The 18,496-nt window shown below is 43.5% G+C and overlaps 2 protein-coding genes across 2 annotated transcripts in view; one reads left to right on the forward strand and one right to left on the reverse strand.

Annotated features, from left to right (window-relative positions):
* The window catches only part of RUBCN (rubicon autophagy regulator), a 68,273-nt gene extending 63,989 nt beyond the window's left edge, over positions 1 to 4,284 (reverse strand). The window contains exon 1 of the mRNA XM_073023802.1: positions 3,769 to 4,284. The gene's annotated coding sequence lies outside the window, so the exon portion shown is untranslated. The remainder of the gene's footprint in view (positions 1 to 3,768) is intronic.
* An 86-nt stretch (positions 4,285 to 4,370) lies between these two features.
* FYTTD1 (forty-two-three domain containing 1) overlaps positions 4,371 to 18,496 on the forward strand; it is a 43,732-nt gene continuing 29,606 nt past the window's right edge. Inside the window, exons 1-2 of the mRNA XM_008009693.3 lie at positions 4,371 to 4,575; positions 11,183 to 11,314. Coding sequence (XP_008007884.1) covers positions 4,473 to 4,575; positions 11,183 to 11,314 — 235 coding nt within the window. The 5' untranslated portion in view covers positions 4,371 to 4,472. The remainder of the gene's footprint in view (positions 4,576 to 11,182; positions 11,315 to 18,496) is intronic.

The raw sequence follows: 18,496 nt of genomic DNA on the forward strand, positions 1-18,496 counted from the left end.
TGTGGTGGCGGGCGCCTGTAGTCCCAGCTACTCAGGAGGCTGAGGCAGGAGAATCGCTTGAACCCCGGAGGCAGAGGTTGCGGTGAGGTGAGATAGCGCCATTGCACTCCAGCCTGGGCAACAAGAGCAAAACTCCATCTCAAAAAAAAAAAAAAAAAAGGCCAATCAAACTAATAAAAAATTAAGGGGTGAAGTGTGTAAGAGTTGTGCTTACTACCTTTGAAGAACTGTAGATTTCTGTGCACATTATGAAAAAGGAGCCAGAAAGTGTTAACAGAAAACGATGAGGTTAAGCTGGTTGTGGTGGCTCACGCCTGTAATGCCAGCACTGTGGGAGGCCGATGTGGGTGGATCACCTGAGGTCAGGAGTTCGAGACCAGCCTGACCAACATAGTGAAATGCTCTCTCTACTGAAAATACAAAAATTAGCTGGGTGTGGTGCTGTGTACCTGTAGTCCCAGCTACAGGGGAGGTTGAGGAAAAGAATTGCTTAAACCTGGGAGGCGGTGGTTGCAGTGAGATTGCGCCACTGCACTCCAGCCTGGGCAACAGAGTGAGATTGTCTCAAAAAAGGAAAGAAAGAAAGAAAAGTTTGAAGTTGAGAAGGTTGCCAGATTTAGCAAATAAAAGATAAGACTCCAGTTGAACCTGAATTTCAGTAAATGTCAACCTTCAATAATGAGATTCAGAAAATATGACTAAGTATAGAGTTTACTGCAGCGCAAAGCTTGAGGATAGCCATCCAGAAACACGATTCCAGAGGACTGGGGTCAGTGCTCCAGAGTGAGGAGGCTAAGATTTCACTTATACAGGCAGAAACAGTTATAACGATTTGGTTAGTATAACTTGCTACATCTGTCAGGGGGTGTCATGTTCGGAGGGGTCTTATCTCTGGCACTCCTCAATCATTCCAGATCACTTCCAGGAAAAACCAGAAGTTATAGCTGCACGCTGCTGGACTCATGCCACGCAGCCACGTCCCTCTCAAGGCTCAGAATAATGTAAAGTTTCAACAGCTTTAAGTTTGAATTATTTTATTTCACACAATGAAATGATTCTCTGTTGTAAATATATCCTAAATATTACATGAAACTTACTGTAGTAAAAAAAATAATAATAATCACTGTTTATCTGAAACCTGGGACGTAGTTGTACTAAACAATTGTCCGTTGTTTATCTGAAATTCAAATTTAGCTGGCCCTGCATTTTATCTGGCAATCCTGGACATTGTTTTACCTACATTGTGTGAAACGAAGTCTTTTAAAAGGGCAGCTTCTTGGATTCCATGTTTGTTTTGACTTAGGTGAAGCTGCGGAACTGCCGCACACAGACAAAGGCTGAACGCCCTGTCCAGTACAGGGCCTTATTCGCAGTAGGTGCTGACATATTCTTTGCTCCTCAAGCTGTGTGAAGATAGGGTGTGCGTCCGTCTTGCTCACCACTTTTTTTTTTTTAAATCCCCAGGGCCTATTACAATGCCTGACGCTCAATGAATATATGATTAAATGAATAGCTACCTCTCCTGCCCCAGAAAATTGCAGGGTTGACCTTTTAGCCCTAGCCCTTGTGGTTGGCTGATGGACTTCTTGGACAGGACCCAGTTCTGATTTCTTGGCTTGTCTTCCTCTTTATTTTTACTGTGTGTGTCTCGGTTGCTATTTTGTTCTGTTTTGTGTATGAAAAGACCTACCATTACCCACAGTGCTTCACTCTTGCTTTCTTGCCTTTCCCTCTGGAATCTGGGGATTGCTCCTAGGCCCCAGGACTCTCAGCCCTTGGGGAAACCTGAAAGTCTGAAACACAGCAGCTAGGACTGTTTAATGAAATACTGCAGCATGGCCTTTGCACTGTAGAGACTGGGGATAAGGCTTTGGTTTGGGGGAGAAGATCAGGATAAAAGAGAATCTTTTTTTTTTTTTTAAGACGGGGTCTCACTATGTCGCCCAGGCTGGTCTCGTACTCCCGGGCTCAAGTGATCCACCTACCTCGGCCTCCCAAAGTGCTGGGATTACAAGCATGAGCCACCACACCCGGCCGAGAGTCTTTATTATATTAGTGGTAGGGAGGATTTTATACATTTGGGATTTTTATCTGTCCTATAAATACCTGAAGTACAAAATGCCTCTAAACTCTTAACTGCATTAATTTTCTTCCATAAAATTAAGAACTTAACCTAAGGATCGTCTCTGTCGTTTACTCCCACAAATGAGCAGAGATTGTAGAAGTTATTCCTAGTGAGAGAAGGCAAATGTGGAGAAAAATGACTTGTGCTTAGAGGATTTTGAAACTGGAAGGCATTTTAGGAATAACTTAGTATACTTTTCATACTATTATTACTTCTTTTTTCTGGTTTTGAAGATGAATATGAGGTCTAGAGACTCCCAAAATCATACAGTGAATGACTAAAGTAAGTGAAAAAGTTATCACTCAATGCAACTCAGGTCTGGGCCCACAACCCAGTTTCTCTAGTGTTTTTTTTTTTGTTTTTTTTTTTTTTTGAGATGGAGTCTCGCTCTGTCACCCCGGCTGGAGTGCAATGGCACAATCTCGGCTCACTGCAACCTCCACCTCCCAGGTTCAAGCGATTCTCCTGCCTCAGGCTCCCAAGTAGCTAGGATTACAGGTGCCCACCACCACGCCTGGCTTATTTTTGTATTTTTTAGTGGAGACAGGGTTTCACCATGTTGGTCAGGCTGGCCTTGATCTCCTGACCTGGTGATCCGCCCACCTCGGCCTCCCAAAGTGTTGGGATGACAGGCATGAGCCAGTTTCTCTAGATTTTAGCAGTCCAGACAGGTGAGTAGTAAAATCAAGCACATAATGCTAAGAACATACATGATATTCTCCTTGACATGCCAAATATTGTTCTCGAGTTTCTGAGTCCAAACTTTCCTCCACCATTAAAGTTTCTTGTGCCCCTTGATAGGTGTGTGGTTCACTCTTCCTATATTGTTAGGTCTTTGTCATGAGAAAAAAAGGGACAACTTGACCTTTGAGAATAAGACGTTATTTAGAATATTCCCAAAAGCCTAGTAAAAATGATACATTTCCCCAAGATAAGACTACTAGGCTTACAAAAGAGTCATGGTGCTTTGATTTCAGCTGGAAACATAATCTGTGTGAAGACTCCTGGTTTTATCCATGCTACATATACAGGAAACGTTTGCATTTACTTTTATTGTTAAGGTGACCGCAAAATTGTCACTGCCGAGCTTTGCTTTAAATTCAGGCATGGAAAGGGGAGCTGGAACAGCTGGCTTTAATTTTTAAGTGTGACATGCATCAGAAATATTTTAAAACATGGGATCCCCAAGCAAAAAATAGTAAATGTGTCATTGGTGTTGAAGGTGGAAGCCACATGACATTGTGACATGACTGAATTAAGCAGAGGGTGCTGTGGTTTCGAGATGGCTCGTTTCTATGCTAAAGGAATTTTTGCACTTTATGAATTGGAGAGGAGAAAGGCGACCGAGATTTCCAGGTGGACAGAATGCATCTGGTGTTGTCCTTAGATGTAAATAACCGAGATAGTTTCAAGCTGTTGTGAGGATGATATAACCTAAATGCTTCCACATAAACGCAGTTACTTCAGGGAAGGCGAATGAGGTAAGAAGGGGGGGATATAAGGAAAAAAGTTATCATGCAGGAATTCATCAGATATTAAGTTGTTTTCCCGTAGGGATGATTAAAAAGTAAACGAACCCTTCTATCCATTCCCAATGCAAATGAATTAGAGGAAAATGCAGCTGCCTCAACAGAGGTACTTACCCCTCCCAAGGGAAGCTGAGGTCTTATTAGGGTAGCAAACACCGTGCCAAATGTTTGGAGAGTGCCGATTGAGAGACGGTACAGATACGCGAAACGTTCGCATTTACTGTGGATGTTAAGGTGACGCAGGAACCGTCACTGCAGCGTTTGCTTTGCGTTCAGAGGCGGCAGCTCAGCGCAGCTGTAGGTGGAGGAGCGCGCAGGCAGAGGGGAGCTGGGATGCGGCTGCGATCTACGCTCGCAGGGGTCTGTCCCGCCTCCGAGGCTGCACTGCAGTGGGCGTGCAAGGCTCGCGTGTACCGAAGTACAGGGGACCTGTCTGCAGCAGGAGGGACTCGAAGGACACGGAGGATTAGGAGATCACCGAAGGCCCACGATTCACAGGCGCTCGCGGTCTAGCTCCCCCAGTGTGGGCGGAAAGTCGAGCTGCTCACAACGGCGGTCCTCGCGAGCGCCCAGCGCAGCGGCTGCAATGCCTCGTCCGGTCCTGCGAGGGCCGCTAGGAGCGAGTCACGGCGCGGGGCCGCTCTGGTCGCCCGCGAGCGTCGGTGGCCCCGCCCCGCCCGCAGCCGCGGGTGGAGGCGGAGGACGGCGCCGGCGCGTGCGCGCTCTCTCGGTGCGGCGGGCTGCGTGCGCGAGTGGGAGGCGGCAGGCCTGCGACTCCGGCCTTCCCGGCGCCCGCTCCCAGCGCGACGTCTCCAGCCATGAACCGCTTTGGTGCCCGGCTGGTGGGAGCCACGGCCACCTCTTCGCCGCCGCCGAAGGCCCGCAGCAATGAAAACCTCGACAAAATAGATATGTCTTTGGGTGAGGGGCCTAGTTGGACCGAGTTGGAGTGCGGGGGAGGGCGCGGGCGGAACCGGGCGGCGCGGTTTGTGGGGGCGGGGGCGGTCGGCCGCAGTTGCCGCGGAGTTTTCTCGCCGGTGGGCGGACCCGAGCGGAGGCCCCGGGGACAGCCGGGAGCGCAGGCTGGACGCCAGGTGCCCGGCGGGACCGCGAGGGACCCGGGCGCCCCCTCGGCCGCGGCGGTCGGAGGAGGGGCTGTGGGGGCGGGGACCGGGGCGCTGCGGGCCGGGAGGTTCGGAGGGTCGCGGGGGGCGTCTCTTCTCCCCCGAGGGGGCTACGGCTCGCCGCCCGCCGGCTCTTTGTGACGACGGGTCCGCGGGTTTCCCCGGAGCGCGTTCGCGGTGGGCGTTATCCGGGAGCCAGCGGAATGGTCCGACCGACCGTGCCCTCTGAAGAAAGACCCGTGAGAGCCCGGCCGGGCTGCGATCGGTTGAACCGGGGCCGGAGCTTTCCCTGGTCGCCGGGCGCGACTCTCGGGCCCCCTCCGGCCGCGGCCCCGCAGCGTGTGTCGGAAAGGAAGCGGCGCTCGGCCGCCTGCGGGGTGCTGTGGACTGAGCGCCGCTAGGGAAGCGCGGTCTCCCTCTCCAGGCCTCAGAGTTAGCTGGTGGGGAGAAGGCAGCGAGCTGGGAAGTGGCTCGCGGGAAGCCCGGTCCGGCGTGGGGCTCGGGAGCGTACCTAAGGGCCGGCGTGGTTTCTTGTCGATTATGTAAAAAGCAGGGGGTGGTTGATTCCTTTGAAATTCAGCCCTAACGCGACCCGGGCACCAGCCGCTGTGGTCAGCTTGGCTGGGTGTAAGTCAGCTGTGCCAGCTCTTCGGCCGGCAGCTTTTCGGATCTTTGAAAAGCACCTGACTGGTGGATTCCGAGGCGTACCGTTTCCCAGGACGGCCTCTGGGGTAATAACCGTCTGGGAAACCTTCTTTCGGTTGTCATTTCTTCCCAGTTGTCTTGTGTGTCTTTTGTTGTGGTTTATCTGGTGGAACATTTTTGGTTCCAGGTGAGATGAGAACTATTGGTTTCTAGGATTGCCACAGTCCATATGTGAATTTAAGGAAATGATCAGAAATAATAGGTTTGGCCTCAAGTCTTGCCTTGCTGCTGGTTAGTAGTGAGCTTGTAAGAAATGAGAAAGCCGGGGCTGGGCGCGGTGACTCAAGCCTGCAATCCCAGCCCTTTGAAGGCGGAGGCGGGCAGATGGCTTGAGTCCAGGAGTTTGAGACCAGCCCAGGCAACAAGGTGAAATCCCGTGTCTACTAAAAATACTAAAATTAGCCAGGCGTTGTGACCGCTTGCCCGTAATCCCAGCTAAGGCATGAGAATAGCTGGAACCCGCGGGTGTAGGTTGCAATGAGCCGAGGTTGCGCCACTACGCTCCAGCCTGGGCTGTAGACAGAGACCCTGTCCGCCCCCCCCCCCAAAAAAAAATGAGAAACCTTTTGAGGTAAGGCCAAGAAATAATGTAATAATGAATATTTATATATATATTGATTGCCTACTACCTACCAGGTACTGCACTAAGCATTTTATGCATTAACTCAGTTTATCCTCATAATAACTCTGTGAGGATTGTACTTATAGCAGATCAAGAGCATGGAACCCAGAACCGCACTGTCTCAGTTCAGGTCCTGGACTCGGCATTAAATTAAATTAATTAATTATTTGAGATGGAGTCTGGCTCTGTTGCCCAGGTTGGATTGCAGTGATGTGATCTCGGCTCACTGCAACCTCTGCCTCTCGGGTTCCAGCCGTTCTTCTGCTTCAGCTTCCTGAGTAGCTGGGATTACAGGCGCCCGCCACCACTGATGGCCGGCTAATTTTCCTATTTTTAGTAGAGACAGGGTTTCACTATGTTGGCCAGGCTGGTCTCGAACTCCTGACCTCAGGTGATCTGCCCACCTCGGCTTCCCCTACAGACGTGAGCCACCGCACCCGGCCAGCATTTTGTATATTAACTCAGTTTATCCTCATGATAAGTCTGGGAGGGTTGTATTCCTAGTGATTGACAGCGTGAAATCCAGATCCACACTGTCTCAGTTCAGGTCCTGCCTCTGCCACTTTGTAGCCATGTAACCGTGGGCGGATGATTTCCCAGTGCCTCATCTGTAGAAAGGTGATAGTAATTAGTATTTATCACATAGGGTTGCTGAAAACATTAAATGAGTCAGAAGGCATATGTGAACTGCTTAGAACAGGACCTGGTATACAGCACTGTATTTTTCTACGTACTCTCTATATGTGTGTGTGTGTCTGTATATATGCCTTTATTTTTCTACATACATTTTATATATATGTGTGTCTGTATGTATGGCTTTATTTTTATACATACGCTATATATATGGGTATGTCTATATAGGCCTTTGTTATTTTTCCACATACACTATGTATATGTGTGTGTCTGTATATATGGCTTTGTTATTTTTATACATACACTGTATATATGTGTGTATGTCTGTATATATGGCTTTATTTTTATACATACATTATATATATGTGTATGTCTATATAGGCGTTTATTTTTATGCTATACTATATGTGCGTGTATGTCTGTATATATGGCTTTATTTTTATACATACACTATATGTGTGTATGTCTGTATATATGGCTTTGTTATTTTTATACATACGCTATATATATGTGTGTGTCTATATATGCCTTTGTTATTTTTATACATGCACTTTATGTGTGTATGTCTGTATATATGTCTGTTATTTTTATACTATGTATATGTGTGTATGTCTGTATATGGCTTTATTTTTATACTACACTATGTATATGTGTGTATGTATATGGCTTTATTTTTATACTACACTGTATATATGTGTGCATGTCTGTATATAGGGCTTTATTTTTATACACACACTATATATGAGTGTATGTTTATATATGACTATTATTTTTATACACACACTATATGTATGTATGTATGTATATATGCCTTTGTTATTTGTTGTTATTTCCATTTTATAGAAATCTGAGGCATAGAGAAAGTAAGTAACTTGCTTGAAGTCATACGGGGTAGTTAAGTGGTAGTACCAGGATTTCAGTCTGGTTCTAGAGCCTCAAACTGTTTTACACCTAGATTTCTTAAGTGTCTACGTTTCCTGTTTGCTTTTTGTATGTGTTTTGTTTGATGATTAGTACGTTCAAGTGAAGAAAATCAAGGGGTCGTTCTCTTGGAGGTAGCAATGAAGTGCTGTGGAGAGCTGAAGCAGCTTCCCCAGGAACGTACAGCAGTCTCTCTATTGCGTTTTGGTGAGATTTTTACAGAAATGGGATGAAGAGATGATCGTCTATCTTAGACAGTTATTATGCTTTGTGAATGTTTAATCTTACCAGGTTTGCAGAGGTTTTAGAACCTGATTTTTTTGTTTTAAATCATGGCTTTGCTAGGTGTATATGAATTTCATATAGAGTACCGAGTTCACCAATAGCTGCCCTCATGGTTCAATTTCTTAATTTGAAAACGGGTGTTATGATGATACTTGTTTCATAGGATTGTTGTGAATTAAATGAATACATGTCAGAACTGTTGGTACTAACGTTACTAATGCCTGTACTGTAGTACTTACTACCACCACTACTGCTGCTGCTATTACTATTACCGTGTATATTCCCCTAGTGCTAGGGGAGAAACTTAAAATAGCTCATTGTAAGGAATTTTTTTAAAAAAATTCTGATACCTATGTATCTATTCATTGGGCAGGAGAAAACCATTTTCTTTTTTTAGATTGAGAGAAGCGCCTCAGCCATGGTAGCTCATTTGACTTATTTGAAGATATAGGTAGTAAAATGTTGAAATGTGAAATGTAATTTTGTATTTAATATGCTCTACTTCTGATTTTTAGTTATATTTAGACTTTATACGCTGTATTTTATTTTATTTATTTTTTCATACGGAGTCTTGCTCTGTCGCCCAGGCTGGAGTGCAGTGGCACGATCTTGGCTTACTGCAAGCTCCGCCTCCCGGGTTCACACCATTCTCCTGCCTCAGCCTCTCGAGTAGCTGGGACTACAAGCACCCGCCACCACGCCTGGCTAATTTTTTGTATTTTTTTTTTTTAGCAGACACGGGGTTTCACTGTGTTAGCCAGGATGGTCTCCATCTCCTGACCTCGTGATCCGCCCACACCCTCCCAAAGTGCTGGGATTACAGGCGTGAGCCACCGCGCCCAGCCCATATGCTGTATTTTAAGATTAACTTTGTTAGTCAACATTGTACTTTGCCTCTTTTTTTTTAATGCTTCCCAGACCAAATTCATTTTTTTGATTTACTCTCAAGGCTTGAGATTTTAGACTTTTGATGAAGGAAGAGTAAGTAGCACTTTGTTAAAGGAAAGCAGTGTCTCATAAAGAGTGTCTTCCTAAGTATTCGCTTGATGCTTGTTGAGATGCATGTTTATATATCTGATGTTCATGAGACCTTTTAATTTTTTACAACAGTTTTTGAGTGCCCTTAACTTTGATGAACTGTGAACTCTTTTGCAGTTGGACATTAATTTTAAGAAGACAACTAAATCCTTTGGGGAGATTTGAGAGATTTTGTGTGAATATTTGAGTGTAATTGAGAGTCTTAAAGATTAGAGATGGGTTAAAGATTAGAGATGGGTTAGGTAGAACAGTAAATATCACAAAGGACCTTCGAGTTACATTTCCTTCTCTGACTTCTGGAAAGACTAATTATAGTGATAAAAAAAATTGAGTTTAATTAGTTTTGTAGAGTTTTATTAAGAAGTTGTGGCCGGGCGCGGTGGCTCAAGCCTGTAATTCCAGCACTTTGGGAGGCCGAGACGGGCGGATCACGAGGTCAGGAGATCGAGACCATCCTGGTTAACACGGTGAAACCCTGTCTCTACTAAAAATACAAAAAACTAGCCGGGCGAGGTGGCGGGCGCCTGTACTCCCAGCTACTCCGGAGGCTGAGGCAGGAGAATGGCGTGAACCCGGGAGGCGGAGCTTGCAGTGAGCCGAGATCCGGCCACTGCACTCCAGCCCGGGCTACAGAGCAAGACTCCGTCTCAAAAAAAAAAAAAAAAAAGAAGTTGTTGACTGTATGCAATTTCTTTGTTTTATTTGCTTTCTCAATTATCAAATAATACTGAAATTAGGACTGTGGAGAAAATGTGTGTGTGTGTGTGTGTGTGTATATATATATATATATTTTTTTTTTTGAGAGACAGTCTTGCTCTGTTGCCTAGGCTGGACTGCGGTGGCATGACTGTGGCTCACTGCAGCCTCGAGCGCTTGAGCTCAAGGAATTCTCCCGCCTCAGCCTCCTGAGTAGCTGGGGCACGCACCACTGAGTACCGAGTACCACGGGCACGCACCACCGTGCCTGACTATTTTTAAAAATTATCTGTGGAGATGAGGTTTTGCTGTGTTGCCCAGGTTGGTCTTGAACTCTTGGACTGAAGCAGTCTCCCATCTCACCTCCCAAAGTGCTGGGATTGCAGGCATGTGCCCCTGTGCCCAGCTGGATATTTCTTAAAGGAGTATGTTTGGCTTCTAGTAACCTCTTTTAACAGATATAAATGGGAATCTGGAGTACATTTAATTTTCTGGTCTTCACTTTGTTCTGTTGTGGTATTTTTGTTTGTGAATTACCTTGGGGCAGTTTGGTAGTATGTTTGGAAGTAATGAGGCTCAGATCCGTGTAGAAAGAAAAATAAGGTAACCTTGAAGTACTTTGCTAGAGGTGAGCCATTAGTATTTTTTTGTACTATACCTTTATTATGGCACTTGTTTAATTTTGTATTTGCTATTTGCGTGTCTGTTTCCATCAGTTAGAAAAGGGACCGTATTTTACTTTTGTTTCAGTTACAGCACAACCTGACACATATATTCACTGCATGTAGTATATGCTCAATAAATATTGGCTGAATTTCAGCATTTAGTATTTTAGTTGAATGGTTTAATTTTTGATTACCTACATATTGGAAGGTGGTCATCTTTTTTTCCTTCTTTTTTTTTTTTGATGGAGTCTCCCTCCGTCACCCAGGCTGGAGTGCAGTGGTGCAATCTTGGCTCACTGCAACCTCCGCCTCCCGAGTTCAACCAATTCTCCTGCCTCAGCCTCCCGAGTAGCTGGGATTATAGGCGCATACCACCATACCTGGCTATTTTTTTTTTTTTTTTTGTATTTTTAGTAGAGACAGGGTTTCACCATGTTGGTCAGGCCAGTCCCGAACTCCTGACCTCAGATGATCCTCCCACCTCATCCTCCCAAAGTGCTGGGATTATAGGCGTGAGCCACTGTGCCCGGCCAGAAGGGGGTCATCTTTAAAAAATGGAGGCTTCTGTCATTATGGAAAGTAAGTAGGAATAACTTTTGTAAACAAGCTTCTGCTTAGATTCATCAGGTAAAGAAATACTATGGCTAATAGCACTCTTCATTAATTGGTAGATCTGCTTTGGGCTATTGAAAAATGGCTGATTCTTGTTGTTATCCTCTTATGGAAGTGCTTTCAAAATAGAAGAGAAGTTAGGAACATAGGAAATCTATCAGCTGGAAAATGAAACTAGTAATTCAGTTAAGTTAAAATGAAAATAATTGGCATTTCCTCTATCATAGATGATATCATCAAGTTGAATCGAAAGGAAGGGAAGAAGCAGAATTTTCCAAGACTAAACAGAAGACTCCTCCAGCAAAGTGGTGCCCGGCAGTTCAGGATGAGAGTACGATGGGGAATCCAGCAGAATTCCGGTAAGTTTTGAAAGGAAGCTTTAATGAGAAGCTGTTATTTGTGTGTTCATAGTGTACTGTCTTTAGCGTCTGCTCAGTGTGGAGGAAATGCATCAGTACTCTTTGTGTTTTCTGTTTCCTCTATGACTAGGTGTTTGTTTAGATCTAAAACCTGGTAAAAATTTCAGTAGCCTTCAATAGGCATAACACTGTTTCTTAAACATTTAAGTCATTTAAAAGTCACTTCAGTTTATACATAGTCTAAATTATATTCAGAGTTTAGAATTGCAAAGGATCTTATAAATCATGAGCTCTTATCTCCATCCAAGTGAGATGTTCCTTTAATAGTCTGCCTAATGGATGACTAACTCCAGCTTAAATATATTCAGCGAAAGAGCTTACTACCTCACAAGCATGAGCCACTGTGCTTGGCCTCTTAACTTGAATTAAAGCATGCCTGGCACTTCAGGAAAGTTATAGAAAGCAAATTCTCTTTTGTATATGAGAACTCTTTAATTATGTGGAGGCTACTATTACATTCTGCGTAGAAAATGACCTTCAGACTCCTTGTCTTATCATCCAAGAACTTTAGGATTTGTTGAATCTTCCAAAGTGACACTCAGAATTGAATGCTTTAGATATAATGTGGAACTCTATACATTTAGTTATTTTTGAGAATCTGGAAGCTTATTTATTTATATTTATGTTATTTATAACCATTATATATTGCCATTATATATATATAACCATTTTTGTATTTATATTATTTATAACCATCTCGATTGTAGGCCGTAATTGAACACTAATATATATGGCTTGTTAACTTCTTTATCAGCAATATCAGAATTTTAGAATAAATCTTTGTTCGAATAAAAGAACTAAACCTTTTTCAGATATGTAAAAATATGTTTGACAAACTAACTTCCAAATTGATTTTTATTCTGTATGTTGAAAAACATAAAAATAATCTCCAGTAGGTTGAACATAATTCTGTGTATACAGCTAATATCCCATTGTATCCTCAAAATATGTATAACTGAAGCCTAGCACAGTGGTTCATGCCTGTAATCCCAGAACTTTGGGAAGATCAGTTGAATCCAGGAATCTGAGACCAGCTTGGGCAATACAGGGAGACCCTGTCTCTACAAAATTTTTAAAAATTAGCCAGGTGTGGTAGCCTGGAACCTCCTTCTGGTCCCAGCCACTTGGGAGGCTGAGGTGGGAAGATGGCTTGAGCCTAGGAGACCAAGGCCACAGTGAGCCATGATGGTACCACAGCACTCCAGCATGAGACTCTGTCTCAAGAAAAGTATATATAACTGAGATTGGGCCCTAAAAAGAAACTATTCATCTGTAATAATTTTTTGAATAGTTGAACCTAAGGGAGTGAATTTCATGACAGGTATTTAACTGTAGCAAATGAAGTTTAGTTCCAGTGATTTATATTTACATTTTTTCTTTGAGATGGAGTTTCGCTCTTGTTGCTCAGCCTGGAGTGCAATGGCGCCATCTTGGCTCACTGCAGCCTCCACCTCCCAGATTCAAGCGATTTTCCTGCCTCAGTCTCCCAAGTAGCTGGGATTACAGGCATGCGCCACCATGCCCAGCTAATTTTGTATTTTTGGGAGAGATGGGGTTTCTCCATAGTGTTCAGGCTGGTCTCGAACTCCCAACCTCAGGTGATCCACCTGCCTTGACCTCCTGTCTCGGCCACCCAGAGTGCTGGGATTACAGGAGTACGCCACTGTGCCCCGCCTAAATATTTCTTATAAATGTTATTGAACATACTGTGTATTTTTTGTATTATTTGTTTGTTTTTGTATTCTTTGTTTTTAAAATAACTGTTGAGAGTTCATAGAAGCCAGAAATATATTCATTAATTAATGTTTATCAAATATTTAACATTAATATATTTCAGTGTTAAATACTTGATAGATACTCTAACCTGATTCGGTCCTAGGGTTATATAAAGATATAGTCTTCTACTTCAAGGAATTAATTTCCAGTATTAGAGATAAGATGGAAAAGGTAGTACGGGAGAAATGTCATAAGAGAAATTCAAATAGTATTATAGGACTTTAGAGATTTTGTACTAAGAAGATCAGGAGTGATTTCATGAATAAGGTGAAATGTGAGCTGGTCCATGAAGGATCAGAAAAGCTTTTCTTTTATGGATGTTGTGATCTGAGCCTTGAAATAAATGATATCTAGCGGCAGCTTAGGATTTCATAAGATTGAGCTTGTCCTTGTATGTTTATTGCTTACATGTGACAGGGGCTAAAATAGAACAGCAGCCACTGTTACTGAATGTACAGAGATAGAAGATGGCCTTAAATTCTGATTGGCTAGGAAAAAGTTCAGATTTCCACTTTGTAATGTCAATGAGGATGTTAGCTTGAGGTAAGAGAAATAATTAGGACAGAGATCTCTTTACAGATCTGCAGTATGATTTCTGATGGCTGAACAAGTCAGTGAATGAAATCTTTCTAACTTCATGTGTGAATAATAATTTGGGCACTCAGTAAATACTTGGAGAAACTACCCAGGTGTTCTTCAGTGGTAGAGTGTATAGACTGTTCTTCAGTGGTAGAATGTATAGAGTGTCCTTCAGTGGTGGAATGTATAGAGTGTTCTTCAGTGGAGGAATGTATAGAGTGTCCTTCAGTGGTAGAATGTATAGAGTGTTCTTCAGTGGTAGAATAGAGTTGTTCTTCAGTGGAGGAATGTATAGAGTGTTCTTCAGTGGTGGAATGTATAGAGTGTTCTTCAGTGGTAGAGTGTATAGAGTGTTCTTCAGTGGAGGAATGTATAGAGTGTTCTTCAGTGGTAGAGTGTATAGAGTGTTCTTCAGTGGTAGAATGTATAGAGTGTCCTTCAGTGGTGGAATGTATAGAGTGTTCTTCAGTGGAGGAATGTATAGAGTGTCCTTCAGTGGTAGAGTGTATAGAGTGTTCTTCAGTGGAGGAATGTATAGAGTGTCCTTCAGTGGTAGAGTGTATAGAGTGTTCTTCAGTGGAGGAATGTATAGAGTGTTCTTCAGTGGTGGAATGTATAGAGTGTTCTTCGGTGGTGGAATGTATAGAGTGTTCTTCAGTGGTAGAGTGTATAGAGTGTTCTTCAGTGGAGGAATGTATAGAGTGTTCTTCAGTGGAGGAATGTATAGAGTGTCCTTCAGTGGTAGAGTGTATAGAGTGTCCTTCAGTGGAGGAATGTATAGAGTGTTCTTCGGTGGTGGAATGTATAGAGTGTTCTTCGGTGGTAGAGTGTATAGAGTGTTCGTCAGTGGAGGAATGTATAGAGTGTTCTTCAGTGGTAGAGTGTATAGAGTGTTCTTCAGTGGAGGAATGTATAGAGTGTCCTTCAGTGGAGGAATGTATAGAGTGTTCTTCGGTGGTGGAATGTATAGAGTGTTCTTCGGTGGAGGAATGTATAGAGTGTTCTTCGGTGGAGGAATGTATAGAGTGTCCTTCAGAGGTAGAGTGTATAGAGTGTCCTTCAGTGGTGGAATGTATAGAGTGTTCTTCGGTGGAGGAATGTATAGAGTGTTCTTCGGTGGAGGAATGTATAGAGTGTTCTTCAGTGGAGGAATGTATAGAGTGTTCTTCAGTGGAGGAATGTATAGAGTGTCCTTCAGTGGTAGAGTGTATAGAGTGTTCTTCAGTGGAGGAATGTATAGAGTGTTCTTCAGTGGTAGAGTGTATAGAGTGTTCTTCAGTGGTGGAATGTATAGAGTGTTCTTCGGTGGAGGAATGTATAGAGTGTTCTTCGGTGGAGGAATGTATAGAGTGTCCTTCAGAGGTAGAGTGTATAGAGTGTCCTTCTGTGGAGGAATGTATAGAGTGTTCTTCAGTGGTGGAATGTATAGAGTGTTCTTCGGTGGAGGAATGTATAGAGTGTTCTTCAGTGGTGGAATGTATAGAGTGTTCTTCAGTGGTAGAGTGTATAGAGTGTTCTTCAGTGGAGGAATGTATAGAGTGTTCTTCAGTGGTAGAGTGTATAGAGTGTTCTTCAGTGGAGGAATGTATAGAGTGTTCTTCAGTGGTAGAGTGTATAGAGTGTCCTTCAGTGGTGGAATGTATAGAGTGTTCTTCGGTGGAGGAATGTATAGAGTGTTCTTCGGTGGAGGAATGTATAGAGTGTTCTTCAGTGGAGGAATGTATAGAGTGTCCTTCAGTGGTAGAGTGTATAGAGTGTCCTTCAGTGGAGGAATGTATAGAGTGTTCTTCAGTGGTAGAGTGTATAGAGTGTTCTTCAGTGGTAGAGTGTATAGAGTGTTCTTCAGTGGAGGAATGTATAGAGTGTTCTTCGGTGGTGGAATGTATAGAGTGTTCTTCGGTGGTGGAATGTAGAGTGTCCTTCGGTGGAGGAATGTATAGAGTGTCCTTCAGTGGTAGAGTGTATAGAGTGTCCTTCAGTGGAGGAATGTATAGAGTGTTCTTCCGTGGTGGAATGTATAGAGTGTTCTTCGGTGGAGGAATGTATAGAGTGTTCTTCAGTGGTGGAATGTATAGAGTGTTCTTCAGTGGTAGAGTGTATAGAGTGTTCTTCAGTGGAGGAATGTATAGAGTGTTCTTCAGTGGTAGAGTGTATAGAGTGTTCTTCGGTGGAGGAATGTATAGAGTGTTCTTCAGTGGAGGAATGTATAGAGTGTTCTTCAGTGGAGGAATGTATAGAGTGTCCTTCAGTGGTAGAGTGTATAGAGTGTTCTTCAGTGGAGGAATGTATAGAGTGTCCTTCAGTGGTAGAGTGTATAGAGTGTTCTTCAGTGGAGGAATGTATAGAGTGTTCTTCAGTGGTAGAGTGTATAGAGTGTCCTTCAGTGGAGGAATGTATAGAGTGTTCTTCAGTGGTGGAATGTATAGAGTGTTCTTCGGTGGAGGAATGTATAGAGTGTTCTTCGGTGGAGGAATGTATAGAGTGTCCTTCGGTGGAGGAATGTATAGAGTGTCCTTCAGTGGTAGAGTGTATAGAGTGTCCTTCAGTGGAGGAATGTATAGAGTGTTCTTCAGTGGTAGAGTGTATAGAGTGTTCTTCAGTGGTAGAGTGTATAGAGTGTTCTTCAGTGGAGGAATGTATAGAGTGTTCTTCGGTGGTGGAATGTATAGAGTGTTCTTCGGTGGTGGAATGTATAGAGTGTTCTTCGGTGGAGGAATGTATAGAGTGTCCTTCGGTGGAGGAATGTATAGAGTGTTCTTCAGTGGTGGAATGTATAGAGTGTTCTTCGGTGGAGGAATGTATAGAGTGTTCTTCAGTGGTGGAATGTATAGAGTGTTCTTCAGTGGTAGAGTGTATAGAGTGTTCTTCAGTGGAGGAATGTATAGAGTGTTCTTCAGTGGTAGAGTGTATAGAGTGTTCTTCGGTGGAGGAATGTATAGAGTGTTCTTCAGTGGAGGAATGTATAGAGTGTTCTTCAGTGGAGGAATGTATAGAGTGTCCTTCAGTGGTAGAGTGTATAGAGTGTCCTTCAGTGGTGGAATGTATAGAGTGTTCTTCGGTGGAGGAATGTATAGAGTGTTCTTCGGTGGAGGAATGTATAGAGTGTTCTTCAGTGGAGGAATGTATAGAGTGTCCTTCAGTGGAGGAATGTATAGAGTGTTCTTCAGTGGTAGAGTGTATAGAGTGTTCTTCAGTGGAGGAATGTATAGAGTGTTCTTCAGTGGTAGAGTGTATAGAGTGTTCTTCAGTGGTAGAGTGTATAGAGTGTTCTTCAGTGGAGGAATGTATAGAGTGTTCTTCAGTGGTAGAGTGTATAGAGTGTTCTTCAGTGGAGGAATGTATAGAGTGTTCTTCGGTGGAGGAATGTATAGAGTCTCCTTCAGTGGTAGAGTGTATAGAGTGTCCTTCAGTGGAGGAATGTATAGAGTGTTCTTCGGTGGAGGAATGTATAGAGTGTTCTTCAGTGGTGGAATGTATAGAGTGTTCTTCAGTGGTAGAGTGTATAGAGTGTTCTTCAGTGGAGGAATGTATAGAGTGTTCTTCAGTGGTAGAGTGTATAGAGTGTTCTTCGGTGGAGGAATGTATAGAGTGTTCTTCAGTGGAGGAATGTATAGAGTGTTCTTCGGTGGTGGAGTGTATAGAGTGTTCTTCAGTGGAGGAATGTATAGAGTGTTCTTCAGTGGAGGAGTGTATAGAGTGTTCTTCAGTGGTAGAGTGTATAGAGTGTCCTTCAGTGGTGGAATGTATAGAGTGTCCTTCAGTGGAGGAATGTATAGAGTGTTCTTCAGTGGTAGAGTGTATAGAGTGTTCTTCAGTGGAGGAATGTATAGAGTGTTCTTCAGTGGTAGAGTGTATAGAGTGTTCTTCAGTGGAGGAATGTATAGAGTGTTCTTCAGTGGTAGAGTGTATAGAGTGTCCTTCAGTGGTGGAATGTATAGAGTGTTCTTCGGTGGAGGAATGTATAGAGTGTTCTTCGGTGGAGGAATGTATAGAGTGTCCTTCAGTGGTAGAGTGTATAGAGTGTCCTTCAGTGGAGGAATGTATAGAGTGTTCTTCAGTGGTAGAATGTATAGAGTGTTCTTCAGTGGTAGAGTGTATAGAGTGTCCTTCAGTGGAGGAATGTATAGAGTGTTCTTCAGTGGTAGAGTGTATAGAGTGTTCTTCGGTGGAGGAATGTATAGAGTGTTCTTCGGTGGAGGAATGTATAGAGTGTTCTTCGGTGGTGGAGTGTATAGAGTGTTCTTCAGTGGAGGAATGTATAGAGTGTTCTTCGGTGGAGGAGTGTATAGAGTGTTCTTCAGTGGTAGAGTGTATAGAGTGTCCTTCAGTGGAGGAATGTATAGAGTGTCCTTCAGTGGTGGAATGTATAGAGTGTTCTTCAGTGGAGGAATGTATAGAGTGTTCTTCAGTGGTAGAGTGTATAGAGTGTTCTTCAGTGGAGGAATGTATAGAATGTTCTTCAGTGGTAGAGTGTATAGAGTGTCCTTCAGTGGTGGAATGTATAGAGTGTTCTTCGGTGGAGTAATGTATGGAGTGTTCTTCGGTGGAGGAATGTATAGAGTGTTCTTCAGTGGAGGAATGTATAGAGTGTTCTTCAGTGGAGGAATGTATAGAGTGTCCTTCAGTGGTAGAGTGTATAGAGTGTTCTTCAGTGGAGGAATGTATAGAGTGTTCTTCAGTGGTAGAGTGTATAGAGTGTTCTTCAGTGGTAGAGTGTATAGAGTGTTCTTCAGTGGAGGAATGTATAGAGTGTTCTTCGGTGGTGGA

The sequence above is a fragment of the Chlorocebus sabaeus genome, chromosome 15 (assembly GCF_047675955.1).
Source record: "Chlorocebus sabaeus isolate Y175 chromosome 15, mChlSab1.0.hap1, whole genome shotgun sequence".
Taxonomy (NCBI): domain Eukaryota; kingdom Metazoa; phylum Chordata; class Mammalia; order Primates; family Cercopithecidae; genus Chlorocebus; species Chlorocebus sabaeus.